The sequence below is a fragment of the Dermatophagoides farinae genome, chromosome 4 (assembly GCF_024713945.1).
Source record: "Dermatophagoides farinae isolate YC_2012a chromosome 4, ASM2471394v1, whole genome shotgun sequence".
In the NCBI taxonomy this organism is placed as follows: domain Eukaryota; kingdom Metazoa; phylum Arthropoda; class Arachnida; order Sarcoptiformes; family Pyroglyphidae; genus Dermatophagoides; species Dermatophagoides farinae.
The window spans coordinates 2,309,512-2,322,977 of NC_134680.1; the positions used below are offsets into that span (position 1 = coordinate 2,309,512).

At 32.5% G+C, this 13,466-nt stretch overlaps 2 protein-coding genes across 4 annotated transcripts; both read right to left on the reverse strand.

Moving 5' to 3' along the window:
• Positions 1 to 198: 198 nt before the first annotated feature.
• On the reverse strand, positions 199 to 9,742 carry LOC124500487 (uncharacterized). Of its 2 annotated transcripts, XM_075729999.1 has the most exons (4): positions 9,412 to 9,742; positions 1,252 to 1,401; positions 922 to 1,145; positions 199 to 848 (listed from the first exon to the last, which is right to left on the reverse strand). In XM_075729999.1, the coding sequence occupies exons 3-4, from the start codon at positions 1,047 to 1,049 to the stop codon at positions 620 to 622; spliced, it is 357 nt and encodes a 118-aa protein (XP_075586114.1). In that variant the 5' UTR covers positions 1,050 to 1,145; positions 1,252 to 1,401; positions 9,412 to 9,742; the 3' UTR covers positions 199 to 619. The 2 variants fall into 2 exon arrangements, with proteins under 2 accessions (XP_075586114.1, XP_046920522.1); XM_047064566.2 differs by lacking the exons at positions 1,252 to 1,401; positions 9,412 to 9,742 and having other exon boundaries at positions 922 to 1,240.
• LOC124500445 (uncharacterized) lies at positions 1,553 to 4,103 on the reverse strand. 2 transcript variants are annotated; one of them, XM_075729998.1, is made up of 4 exons: positions 3,428 to 4,103; positions 3,200 to 3,355; positions 2,476 to 3,148; positions 1,553 to 2,361 (listed from the first exon to the last, which is right to left on the reverse strand). In XM_075729998.1, the coding sequence occupies exons 1-4, from the start codon at positions 3,953 to 3,955 to the stop codon at positions 1,757 to 1,759; spliced, it is 1,962 nt and encodes a 653-aa protein (XP_075586113.1). In that variant the 5' UTR covers positions 3,956 to 4,103; the 3' UTR covers positions 1,553 to 1,756. The 2 variants fall into 2 exon arrangements, with proteins under 2 accessions (XP_075586113.1, XP_046920476.2); XM_047064520.2 differs by having other exon boundaries at positions 1,563 to 3,148; positions 3,428 to 4,102.
• Positions 9,743 to 13,466: the final 3,724 nt, after the last annotated feature.

Consider the following 13,466-nt stretch of genomic DNA (forward strand, 5'->3'; position numbering starts at 1 on the left):
GGTATGATGGTCTGGGTATCACTTGGTCAACTTCAGAAACAAAAAACGATTGGATCGATTGATATAAAGTTTCTAAAAAAAGAATGAATAAATTGATAAACTTGAATTCTTTGAATGAAACTGGAATTTCCCAAATATTTAAATATTCACAAAAAAATTGTTTTCCTTTTATCTAAAAAATTTCAATCAATTTAAATTTAACTTGAAAATTTCACTTTCATCAATTTTTATTCTCGCCAATTTTTGGTTTGTTTTGTTCATGGTATTTATGATTGCAATCGAGTATTGAGCATCGAGTATAATTTTTAAATATTTGATAATTTTATGACAACAACAACAATCATGACACAAATGGTACGACGTTAATAACTTCAATATTGAAATGATGATGATGACAGCGAGATGGCATCTGTCAATCAATCGCCATTACATAATAATCAATCATTTGATTTGGGTTTTTTTGTCATTCGTTTTTCATTTCATTAGAATGTTTATCAGTAGTAGTATTGATTACAGAGTGATTATATTATTATTATTATTATTCATTGATGTAAAGGATTGAGAAAGTGTTTGATTTCAATTCTGTTTTTGTTGTTTTTCTAGAGACGATTCTTCTCATTCAGATATCTTTGGGCACATCTTTTAAATCGTCCGGATCGATATCATAAAGATAATCAGGATTTGGTTTAGCCGATTTATCACGATTACTACGACCGAATACATCGACGTCGATTTTAGCTTTGCTATCACCAGGTTTTTTATCATAACCAAATTTTACTAGGCCAAGTACTGCACTTAGATCGATGAATTTACCTTCATTTCGATCATATTTCATCTGAAATATTGGTCTATTCAATTAATCAAACAAACAAAAACGATTACTGGATGATATATCATCAAAATAACAAATCAAAAACTTACCCAATATCAATATCGAAACCTTTATCTGTTTTCTTATAAAGTTGACCATTGACCATGAATGGATTGATAGATGTTGCTACGATCAAGGTCAATGTTAATGATAACATGATCATGCCAGAGTTTTTCATTTTTCAATGTTTTTCAGGTTTCAAATATGAGAAAATCAAATCAAATTGTCAATCAATCGAGGTGTGTTTGTGTAAAGTTGTCACTGTGTTCGTTTTCTATTGAATGATGATAATGATTAGACCAAAAAAAAATAGAAAGAATCAATCAAATTTAGAAATAAATAAAACTTGCAATCATCTTAATATAATAAAATATAATTACATTTGCCTTCGTCATTATCAACAACAACAACAACAAACGATAACCGGTCCAATCATCCGATAGATCTACGTAAGCGTATTTCTCACCATCACCACCACCACCGTAAACAGGCATCAATGATCAAGACCACCACCACCACCACCACCATTACTATTATCGTGATCAACAAAATGATTGAAAGAGGATAATTTTAGAAATAAAAAAAAAATTAAATTCAAATTATACAATTATTTAAATATTTATCAAGTACAACAACAAGGTAAAAGGCGTCATTATCCTCATCATCGATTGTTGATGATGATTCATGATATAGAGATTCGCAAACGTCATTCGAATAAATCACATGATTTTGAATGGTTTCAATGAATAATTCAATGAGCAATTCTAAAGTTGTAAATTTTTTTCTCGATTTAATTTTAAAATTTTAACCAATAAAAAAAATTAATCAATTAACAATTTGATTGATTCCACTATTCATCAACAATTTTTTCTTTCTCTATTTTTTTCATTGTTCCTGTTGTACCAATAATGGTTGATGATTTTGATGATTATTAGTATAATGATTATTATGGTTATGATAATTTAAATTTCCTCTCTGTTTAATTTGATCAATTACTTTTGCATAGATGGCGCATTGTGGCTCTTGATCGTCATCATTATCATTATCATTATCATCATCATCATTGTCAGCGAATGCACGACGACGATCGATTATTCGATTATGTTCGGGTTTTTGTTTAGTTTGTACATTATCACTCATTGATAATGAAGACTGTTCTTTCAAAATTGTTTCAATTATCATCGGTTTTGGTGGAAGTTGTGGACGATTTAATTTATCTAATGATAATGATGATAATTGTGGTGAAGATGTCATTTGTGAAAGATTTAATTTCTGTCTTAATTTCATCGATATCCAATTCGGCACAATTCTAGGGTGGTATGTATGTTCCGGTTCATATACACGTATTCGATTCCTGATCAATGTAGAATATGCATCCAGTTGTTTAGGTTCCAAAATACGAACATTATTATTATCCGATGATTGTAATAGATAATCGTTGTTTGATTTTTCCGATTCATTAACATTATTTGTTCGTTCCTGTTGTTGTTGTGGCTGTTGATTATCGTCTTTATTCTCAATGATCAGTTCTTGTTTTCTTTGTTGGTTCTGTTTTCGTTCATGAATTTCCTGAGCAATTTTTAACAATTCTGCTTCCAATTCATCTGTGTAATCCTCTTCATTATTCTGTTGCCTTGATAATGGAGCCAATGATTCATTGAGACGTTCCATTTCTTCCAATGTCTCATCCAATCGTTTTAGTACTTCACGTTCTTCACTATCAATCATTGATGATCGTTGACTTGTTGTTGATGATGTTCGATTATTATTCGATGAACAATATGGACAGATACAACGATGTGCTGGAACGCGTTTAACGATTTGTGGTTCGGATTCCACATCGGGCAGTGATTCTAATCGTTTCGATTGGATAGACGCCGTTAATGGTTCATCAACTTCTGTAGGTTCTGACGGTTCTTTTTCCGGTGAATTCGAATTCATTTCCACCGTTTCAATCTGTTCGGTCACAATCATTTTTTTCTCAATTTCATTTAGGATTTCTACCTTTTCGGCTTGTTGTTGTTGTTTCTGTTCTAGTGGTTTTATCATTTCAATATCAACGACAGCATATTCAGATACAGGCATTTCAATATTTGAATCTGATTGTTGTCCGGCATTTGCCACCACCGTTCCCGATGTGTTTTCATCAATAGTTACGACAACATTTTCTTCATCTTTTGCCTCTTTTCCATCATCATTTGTCGGCTGTTGATTGCTGGATTTATCATTTTCAACAATATTTTGTCGTCGTATTATTTGTGCATATGTATGTGGTTCCTAATGAGATGATACGCTATAAGAATTTGGTAGTCGAAATTCGAAAGTTACCTGTTGTTGTTGCTCAGTGATTTTCCCATCATCTTTATCATCATTAATTATCAATTTTGTTGACACACCCGATACTATCGGATCAATCACCGTCTCGGAATTGTTGGCTGTTTCACTCGAATCCGGAGAAATTTCTTCGCTTTGGATTACTGATTTCTTCACGGGAGAATGAATAAAAAATAATTAAATCAATATTTTTTGTGGAAGCAAAAAAAACACTCATCTTACCTGTATATCGGCTTGTTGATCATTTTCATTTCCGAATGAATGTTGTGGATCTTGACCATCACCATGTTCAGGTAATTGTGATTCGGATATAATACGAAATTTAGGCTGACCCGGTTCTAATGGTAAATCATTCTTATGATTCAAATCTTGTTCATTAGAATGATCATCATCTTTAAGAAAATCTGGTTTCGGTACAGGTGGTGGTGGCGACGATGCTGATGTTTCTTCTTCATTCACTTTTTGTTTTCGTTTTGTTTTTTCACATTTCTTCTTATCTTTATTATTCTCATCTTTAATATTGATCGAAGATTTTGATTTCCCACCATTATTGCTGGATTCCATGATAATGGATTCTGGATCCGAATGATCTGCTGATTTATTACATAGATTACAATGTAATAACCAAAGTGATATTCGAACCAATAAAATTAGCAAAAGAATTAATCCAAGTATGGCAAGGATTTCATTGAGATATAGCATAATTTTCGAAATTATGGAATCAATCGTATCCGATTCAAATATGGACATTTTTTGCACTCTTTTGCTTATAATAATAACGGATATATTTTGAAACGTGGGAGTTTAAAAAATCAATCACTAAAATTATCATGGATCAATCATCATCATCATCATCGAAAGGATGGGCATCATTTCGAACAATGAATTGATTCGATATGATTATATTTGAATGAAGATTTTGATTTCATTTTTTCTTTCCATAATGATTAAAATTTTGTTTTTTTTTTGTTTTTCATTATCGAAGTTGATGTAAAAATGAATGAAATTTCTTTGTTTTGTTCATCCATATCAGTTATTGATTTTTCTTTTTCTTTTTTTTTGATGATGATGATCATGATCATGATAATTTCAAATCGAATATAATAATAGTCGTATTAAAAACGTTGATGATATACTACCACTCTACTCCAGTTATTGGAAAGAGGAATATATTGAAGATGATCTAGTTGAGTTGTTGTTGTTGTTGAATGAATTCAATTCATTCAACAATATGATAATAATAATAATAATATTTTTTCGAGATAAACAACAACAAAAATGATTTATCCGTCCAAATATATTTTAGTTTTCCGTTTCGGGTGGTTTATATATTTCTTGATTGATTTCGGCTATTTATGCTTTATATTCATCGTTGTTGCTGTTGTTGTTGGTGGTGGTGAAATTAACACACACACACACACACAGCAAAATGAAACCAATGATTGGCGATAACAGCGAAAAAAATTAAAATCAAAGTAAAAAAAAAAAAATTGTCACAATCATTGAGGGAGTGGTGGGTTGAAAAAAAAAGATATTTGTTACGGAACAAAGAAAAAAAACACCCAAAATGTTTTGACGTCAAACCAAAACAAAAAAAAACGTTGCCATATTTCAACGCCCAATTTTTCTAGAATAATCATCATCATCATGATGGTCAATGGGTGATGATGATGATCCTTGAATTCATCTCATCTGTCAATTTTTGTGTTCATGTGATAAGAATTTTTTGTTTTCGAATGAATGAAATAAATCTCTTGCTGTCATAGTATTTCATTCATTCATAAAAAAAGTATGACGTTGTTATATCGCTGTTGTTTATGGTTGTCGATTTGTATATGAAGCTAATTTTTCTATAATACATTCGTGTATGGGGGCCAAGATTCATATTATTATTGATCATAATGTTTCGTCAATCACATCGATAATTTTGAATTCGATTCTACACATCTGTAAATCAAGCAACAACAACAATGCTGATGATGATTCCACTGATTTTTTTATCGTTGAATATTTGTTTGTTGAAGATAGAATAGATTTCTAAAGAAAACAAAATTCATCGACCATATAAATCTTTCGTGGCCATTGGCTAGATAAATTCTAGAGGAAAAAAAGAAATTTAAATTTAAATTCAATTTTTTTTTGCGTTCGGGAGAAATTTCAATACAAACAGTTAATGTTTGTTTCGACATTTTGTTTTTATACGATGAGTTTGTTGAAGATAGAATCAGATTTCTAAACTGATTTAATTCTTGTTATTTTCCTCCCGATATTGAGCCACTGGTCTATGGATAGCTCTTTGACAAAATAGACCAGATGGCTCACATATGAGCCGGATCTTTTTTTTACAAAAATTCTAAAAGAGGAAAAAAAGAAATTTAAATTTTAAATTCAATTTTTTTTTGCGTTCTGATTTTTTTTAAATAATGTGAAGCAAACATGGAGCAAATTAATATTCTATAAAAATTTCAACAACTGACTTATGATATGTCTGTATTTGACATGACCTTGTCTCAAAAACAACAGAGACCAGTTGGCCCAGATGCATTCTTCTTCAAATGCACAAAGTATGAAACATTCGGAATAAAACTGAGTTATAGCCAAACAAAAAAAGGATTTTGTGGCTCATATATGAGCCGCTGGTCTATTGTGGAAAATTTTATATGTGACGCTTGGTCGTGAATGGGTTAAGGATCCGAACACGCTTGAATTGATTTTTTTTCAATTTTTTTTATTTTATTTATTTTTCTTTTCATAGTTTTCATCATCATCATTAATGTTGAATATGATTGAATATACTCGATTCCGAAACATTATCCAACAACAACAGGGATTATTATCATTATTATGGATAATCGAATTTAAATAATAGAAAAAATGAACAAATTTTCATGTTATTTGACAATCAAGTTTTATGTGAACGCCATTAAAGGCGATAAATTTTTTTTAGCAATAAATGAAATTCTCAAAGTTCGACGATGATACGTCATTTTGTAAATGTATTTTGCTTCCTGTGCATTTTTTTTTTCTCTATTATTAGCCAAAAATGGATATGAAGTTCATTATCGTTGATGATGATGACGATGACCATGGGCCATTCTGTCGATGATGGTATGGATCTAATGAAAATTTAGACTATAAATGACTGTTTAATTTAGTGCTTTTTCATACTTACTTTTCGGTATCATTTTCAGTAGCAGCGGGAGAAAGAAATTCATAATTAGACTTTAAGATTTTGTAGGAAGTCGTGTGTAGGTGGTTGATGATGATTTTGTAGATTTTAATAATCATCACAATTTTATTCAATGAAAAAACATTTATATATAAGCATATTAACAAACAAACATGAAAAACAACATTGAATGACCATGACAAAAAACCAGCCACTCATGGTGTCATAGTGTTATAGTCAACTTGATGCAACAATCTCCCCTGTTTACTATGACACGTTAAAGATCACTAAGATACAATTTTTAAGAAATGAGTTTAGAAAACAAAAACAATACCATTAAAGATTTGTATGACGACAGTAAATGACAAAGATGAGAGACAAACAAGGTGAGCAAACAAATGAATAAGCAATATGCATCAGCCTTGATGTTCTAGAGACATTTCCGAGAATGATAATACGACGATTGTTTTTTTCGAGATTTACGATTAACTGCAATCCACTCACTATTTCCAAGATCATGACGATCAATACAATTGAAGGAATCAATACGATTCAATTCGCTATCACTAACGACAGATCGAATGAATGTAGATGATGATGATGATGAAGATGATGATGGCAAATGATCAACACTTCTATTACGGTAAATACGATTTGATAAACACTTCGATGATGGTTTTTGATGATTGACGACACAACCTGACGATCGATAGTGATACTGTGATGGTGAACGACCAAAGAATAATTCATATGGGGAAGTATCGCCATCCTTCACCGATATATTATTCAAATATATGGCGGCTCCCATAGTCTCAACCCAAAGATGGTGGGGCGTGTTGGTCGATTCAAGCATACAAACAGCGTGACAAACTGAAGTACACACACTGTGTGAATGAGATGAGCGATTGACCATGTGATCAATGTCATTTTGTAAACAAAACAAACGCATTACACCATTGTCGAAGGGATCACCACTAACGGTTGATATTTGACGAATGGATTTCCGATACCGAGCTTGTCGTCGACGGATGAATCGGATTAAAGCATTGGTAGCGTCAGATTTTGATTTCAACGGAATGCTAAAGCAAAACTGAGAATAATGATCAACGATAAGCATACCAAGCTGATAATCACCACAAGTCGGATATGGACATTCCCAGAGTTCAATATGGAGATGATTAAACGATTGATCATTCACACATGACTTGGGTCGTTGTTTTGATGATGGAGCAGACACATGATTGTCACATCGATCATTGCTCCCCTGGACATGAGGAAAACGATGGTTGACCTGTTGACTGGTGCTCTTTCCACAGTGGTCCAGGCGTTTTTGCCGAAGACTGAACGACATCAGTTTGGGACGTTGGTGGAAAATCCACAAACCATTCGAATTCTGGTAGGCAGTGATCGATACATCATCCTTGCGGATGTGTGCAACTGGATTGGTAGAATCAGTATCAAAATTGACATGAAAACCATCGGCCAACAATTGCTGGACTGAGATCAGATTACATTGGAATTTTCCGACAGCAACATTCTTCAGTATCAGCTGATGTTTCGAATCACGGTGAAAAATGACATCACCAATTTTGTTGGACGCGATCGGTCTACCATCAGGATCAGTAAACACATTATGTTCAGATCGAACATTGATGAGATTGGATTCATCAACAGTGCCATGTGTTGGTGAACTACAATTCAACACCCAGGAATTGGAATCGATGTTAGTGAATTCCGATGAACTAGGCTTGAGAACAGCTGATTTAGCCATTCTTCTGCTAGGCTGACTGTTTTCAGTATTGCTGCTGCTGCTCGATGAAGCATTGGTACTAGATGATGCAGTTGATGATGAATGATTATCATCCCAGAATTTTTTTCTGCAGTCATCCACCGTATGACCAGTCATTTGACAATACGAGCACTTCAAATTAGTCTGCTTAGGAAACGATTTCCGTTGAGACTTCTTCGTTGTGGTAGCCATTTTTGCCGTCTGAGGCATCGAGATGTCAACTGATTTATTCGACAATAAATCAGCTTTCGCCTTCTCGTCTTCTTCCACAAACGCATTGACGATATCTTTCATCGTGACCTTATCACGGGATGCCAAGCGATCCGCCAACCGATCAAACTTCGGACGTGGAAGTAAAGCAATTGTGATGACACAACGTGAACTTTCGTTGAGAGTAATCCACTCGGACTCGAGGTCCTCAAACCGAGCGTTTAATTTCTCGATCCACTGTCTAAGTTCACCACCAGTATAAGATGTATTCAACATCTGGGTGAATTTTCGAACAGAAGATGCGAATGAATCTTTTTCAAACCTCACCATGTAAGTCCATATGGAAAAGACAGACTTACAATGTTGGATCAGTTCGATTGTTTTCGGAGCAAACGTGAAAATCATCAGACCGAAGTACCGACAATATTCAGCATACTCAGCTTCCGTCGGTTGGATTTCTCTCTCAAGAAAGTGTGATTTTCCGCAAGCATTGAATGCTGAACGAACCGTACTTATCCAAGCTTTGACATTACTCCCATCATACTTCACCACTTGTCCGAAAACAAATGTTTCAGTAACTTTGGTTTCTGTCTCAACTGGTGTTCTGATTGACGCTGCATTCATGTTCGTTATCGCATTCGATAATTGGAGCAATACTGCAGAAAGATCACCATCACTCTTGGCTTTATTATTCGACATGTTGAAGAGCGAAAAAAAAAAATTAAAAAACACAAATTGAAAAATAGACAAGAGACGTGTTGATGTTCAATCGTAACCACGCTCTGCTACCAATTGTAGATTTTAATAATCATCACAATTTTATTCAATGAAAAAACATTTATATATAAGCATATTAACAAACAAACATGAAAAACAACATTGAATGACCATGACAAAAAACCAGCCACTCATGGTGTCATAGTGTTATAGTCAACTTGATGCAACAGATTTCAATAAATGTCAATGAATATTGGATTAAATTTATTCACAAAATGATAATGTTCATCATGATACCTATTTCATCTATCAAATATTTACCTTCGAATCTTATCGTGATCGAATGATCAATATTATTGTTACCGTTGTTACATTGTTTGTATTCATCTCATTCATGATGATGGTCTTTTAACATATCATTATTGTATATTCAAAATAATCATATTCACAGCATGAATAATCACGAAATCATTTTTGAATTATTGGTGAAACATATCACATTGAAATATCATATATGATCAGAGGAAAAAGAACAAAACAAAACAAAAAAAGAGTTCGAATCGATTGTATCGCGATTTTATTTTGCAAAATTTTTTTTCGAATGTCAATGTCGAAAAACGAATAGAACGTTTTTCGAAAATCGGATTTGATTGAAATTTGATATTGAAACAAAAAAAAAATTATATTCTGTCATGATGATAAAAAATTTACACAAAGAGGATTATCATCATTTAAAAATTATTATATATATCATAGTGTAAAATACGGTAATGACGATAGAAAATATTCAAAGAGAACTAATAAAAAAATATATTATCATTATTTAAATCATAAACAACATTGTCAATCGTTAATGAATCGAAAATTCAAATTAAACAACAGAAAGTGGAATTAGAAAAATCCAAAAGAAAAACAACGATTTGTCATCAAATTATTCGAATGAACGAGAAAAATTAAAATTTGCTATTTATGGTATGCATCAAAACAAATTGTCATTAATGTAGGTGGACGTTTGTGTGTCATTATTTAATTTCCATCAATGATGATGCTTGATGTCATTAACCATCATCATCACCCGCAACAAATTCATTAGAATCAATAAGTGAATGGATCATTTGTATAATTGATACATCATCATCATCATCCTAATCATAAGTATGGTAATCCATCAATGTCAACCAACCATCAAATAAATCTATGGATTTCAATATGTGTGTTTCCGGATGGATAGTATTGTTAATTGTAAATGACAACATCCATATTGGATGGCTGAATTTCAAAACTCGAAACGGTAAAATTTTCGTTTCATTGAATTACTTGTAATTAGTAACCGTTAGTATTAAATTCTTAGATAATAAATCGTCAAGGCGAACCAGAAATAAATTGATGTTTACATCTTCAGAACTGCCCAGAAAAATTCCGAAAGACCAAAATTTTCGCCACTAAATAATTTTAGATTGTTAAATTATTAAATACCATTGTTATAGTTGTATGTGTGGTGGAATTGAATTTGTCATCATCATCAACATAATTGAAATTAATTTTTTTTTTTTCGTTATCATTCATGTTGTTTATAATGATGATGGACCATTTCATTTTTGTGCATTTCTTATTTGTTTAGATAGGGAATGAGAAGTTTGTTGTTGATAGAATGGTCATTTTTTTGCAAAAACATTTTATTTTCATTTATCACTCAAGTCCCTTGGTCAATTTCCGTTAGAATTTTCTTTTTTTTTGGTAAAATTCTGGAACAATGTATGTGCGTGGGTGTACATACAATCTAATGGGAAACGAGTAAGAAAAAAAAGGTAACCCTGAATTTTTCCGTCTGCCCAAATTACTTGTCTTATTCATTCATTCATTCTAATGATGATCATGATGATGATTACCACCATCGAGTAATCATCATTTTATACAGTTGTTGTTGTTGTTTATTATGACCAAAAAAAAAGAAAAAAGGTTTTTCGATGTCAAATCAACAAACGATAATAATAATGATAATGGCCAAGTTGAAAATGAAATTTCTTCTTCTTCAAAGATTTTTATTCTGGTCCAAAATGTAGATGTTAATAACATGTATAATCGAGAGTAATGGAATGGAAATATGTTATTGTTTGCCATTGAAATCAACATTCATTCATGAAGATTCTTTACCCAATACTATAATATGAATGGCAAAGCAATCATGAATGTTGAATATTTTTTTCCATGGCTCGTTAAGTTGATAAAATTGTTTTTTTTTAAATATTTTCATGTTTGTTTTGTAAAAGTTTTTGGCACAAAATGAAACGATGTTTCAAACGGAATCCGAAAAACAAACACAAACCGGTTCGGTTATCATTATTTTAGATGGATTCCGTATTTTAATTTTCAATAACCGAAAAAAATTTATAATAAATAAAATGAAGAATCGTTTGTTAGTTGTTGGTGACCTGAACAATTTTTAACCAACACAAACACACACACGCACACAAAGTGGAATTATGCATCAATCAATGAATCAATAAAAAAAACATTTGATGACGATGAAAACATCCGTTTCGCATCATTATACTTACATGTATACATTCACATTCACATACACAGATGACAAGATTTTTAAAAAAAAGAAGATAGTAAGTAGTTTATCATCATATATCCATCATTGAAAAATGGATCGGAAATGTTTTGATTTTATTTTCTCTCTTTCTCTTTCTCATTCTTCGGTTATTTCAATATAAGAATAAGGTTTGCACTTTCATTAATAATGATGATATGACGATGATGACGTTTCGTTTCAATGTTTATTGGCGGTACATAATAAAGTTTTTTTTTCATTTTTTTCGGGTCTAACTCAGTCATTCATCCATTTCATTCTATTCAGAAGCTAAATCTATAAGAGAATTTTTGCCGTTTGAATCAGTTATGAAAAAGTAATGAAAAAAATCGATCAATCATTGTTCGATTATTGTGAGAAAATATGGCGGGCCATCTTAGTTTTTTTTCTCAATATTTTCTTCGATCAACTATATGATATATCATACTTTTTTGACAATGAAAAAAAAGAATTTCTGTTTTTTTTTCTTGAAATTTTCTGTTGTTGTTGTCGATAAAAGGTGTTTAAATTTTTTTTGTTGAAAATTTTGCCTCGGAAAAAAGCCATTTAATCAGCCCACCCATTTGAATTTGATTGAATTTTCTTGGAACACACAGTTTTCGATCCGATAAGATGATTGGCTATGTTGGATGTTTTCATCCATCACAATTTTTTCTTTGTTGCTTTTCTGTTATTATCCTTTGATATATGTAAATTGATTGGGCGTGAATAAAATTGGCAATGACAATAATCATAGTATACTAGATGGGTGTGAATGATGGACCGTTATAATATTCAAATTGACCTAAGAATATAATAAAAAAAAAATTCAAATTAATAATTTATTCAAATTCAAATGATAATAATGATGATGATGATGCGATTAACATCATCAATGGATGGGATCTAATTTATTGATTGTTAAGGCCGACGATTATCATCATATCATGTCGATGTTTACATTGTTGTTGAATACAATAATAATATTATTACCAGCCCGGTACAGGCGCTTCGCGCCTGCCCCAGGCTGGCCCTGCGGGGCTGACTCCTGACAGTCAATATAGCTGGATACCCGCAGGTGTGGCGGCTGCGCCGCCCCCCCTGCTTGGTACCCAGCCAAAGGTATCAATCCTTGACGGTCAATATAACTGGATGCCCGCAGGTGGGGACGGCTGCGCCGCCCCCCTGCTTGGCATCCAGCCAAAGGTGTCAATTTTAACGCTTCGTGCCTGACGGTGGATTTCTATGCACGGCGTTTTGCTTCCGGCTTTCGGTTTGGAACCGCAGGCTCAGCCATGACTTTTGTATTGTACCTGACACCTTTGAAAATGTTACGTAAATCCAACATCAACTTATCGATCAAACAGCATACTTATTATTGTTCATCGATATCGATAAGTTGGCGGAATACGATATTTTTGGTGTAGATGCTGCGATCGTTGTTGACCTTCAGCAAAATAGGTCAACAACGATCGCAGCATCTACACCAAAAATATTTGACGAAAATCTCCCCCAAAGATGATTAATTTACCACCAAAAACTTCTTGCGATTTTTTTTTTTTTTTTTTTGAAAATGCATGAGATCTTTGAGCAATAAGTCAATTATGTTAATCACATGAATCGACATCACTATAACAATACAATACTCACTTTTCAATACTTATAATAATACAAACATACTCATCAAATACTCATATACATTCACACAAAATGAAAATCACGTGGTCGCTATCAAAATTCGAATTCGACGATTCGAACTCTTTCTATGTTCTATTGAATGACTGCACCATCTATGGGATGC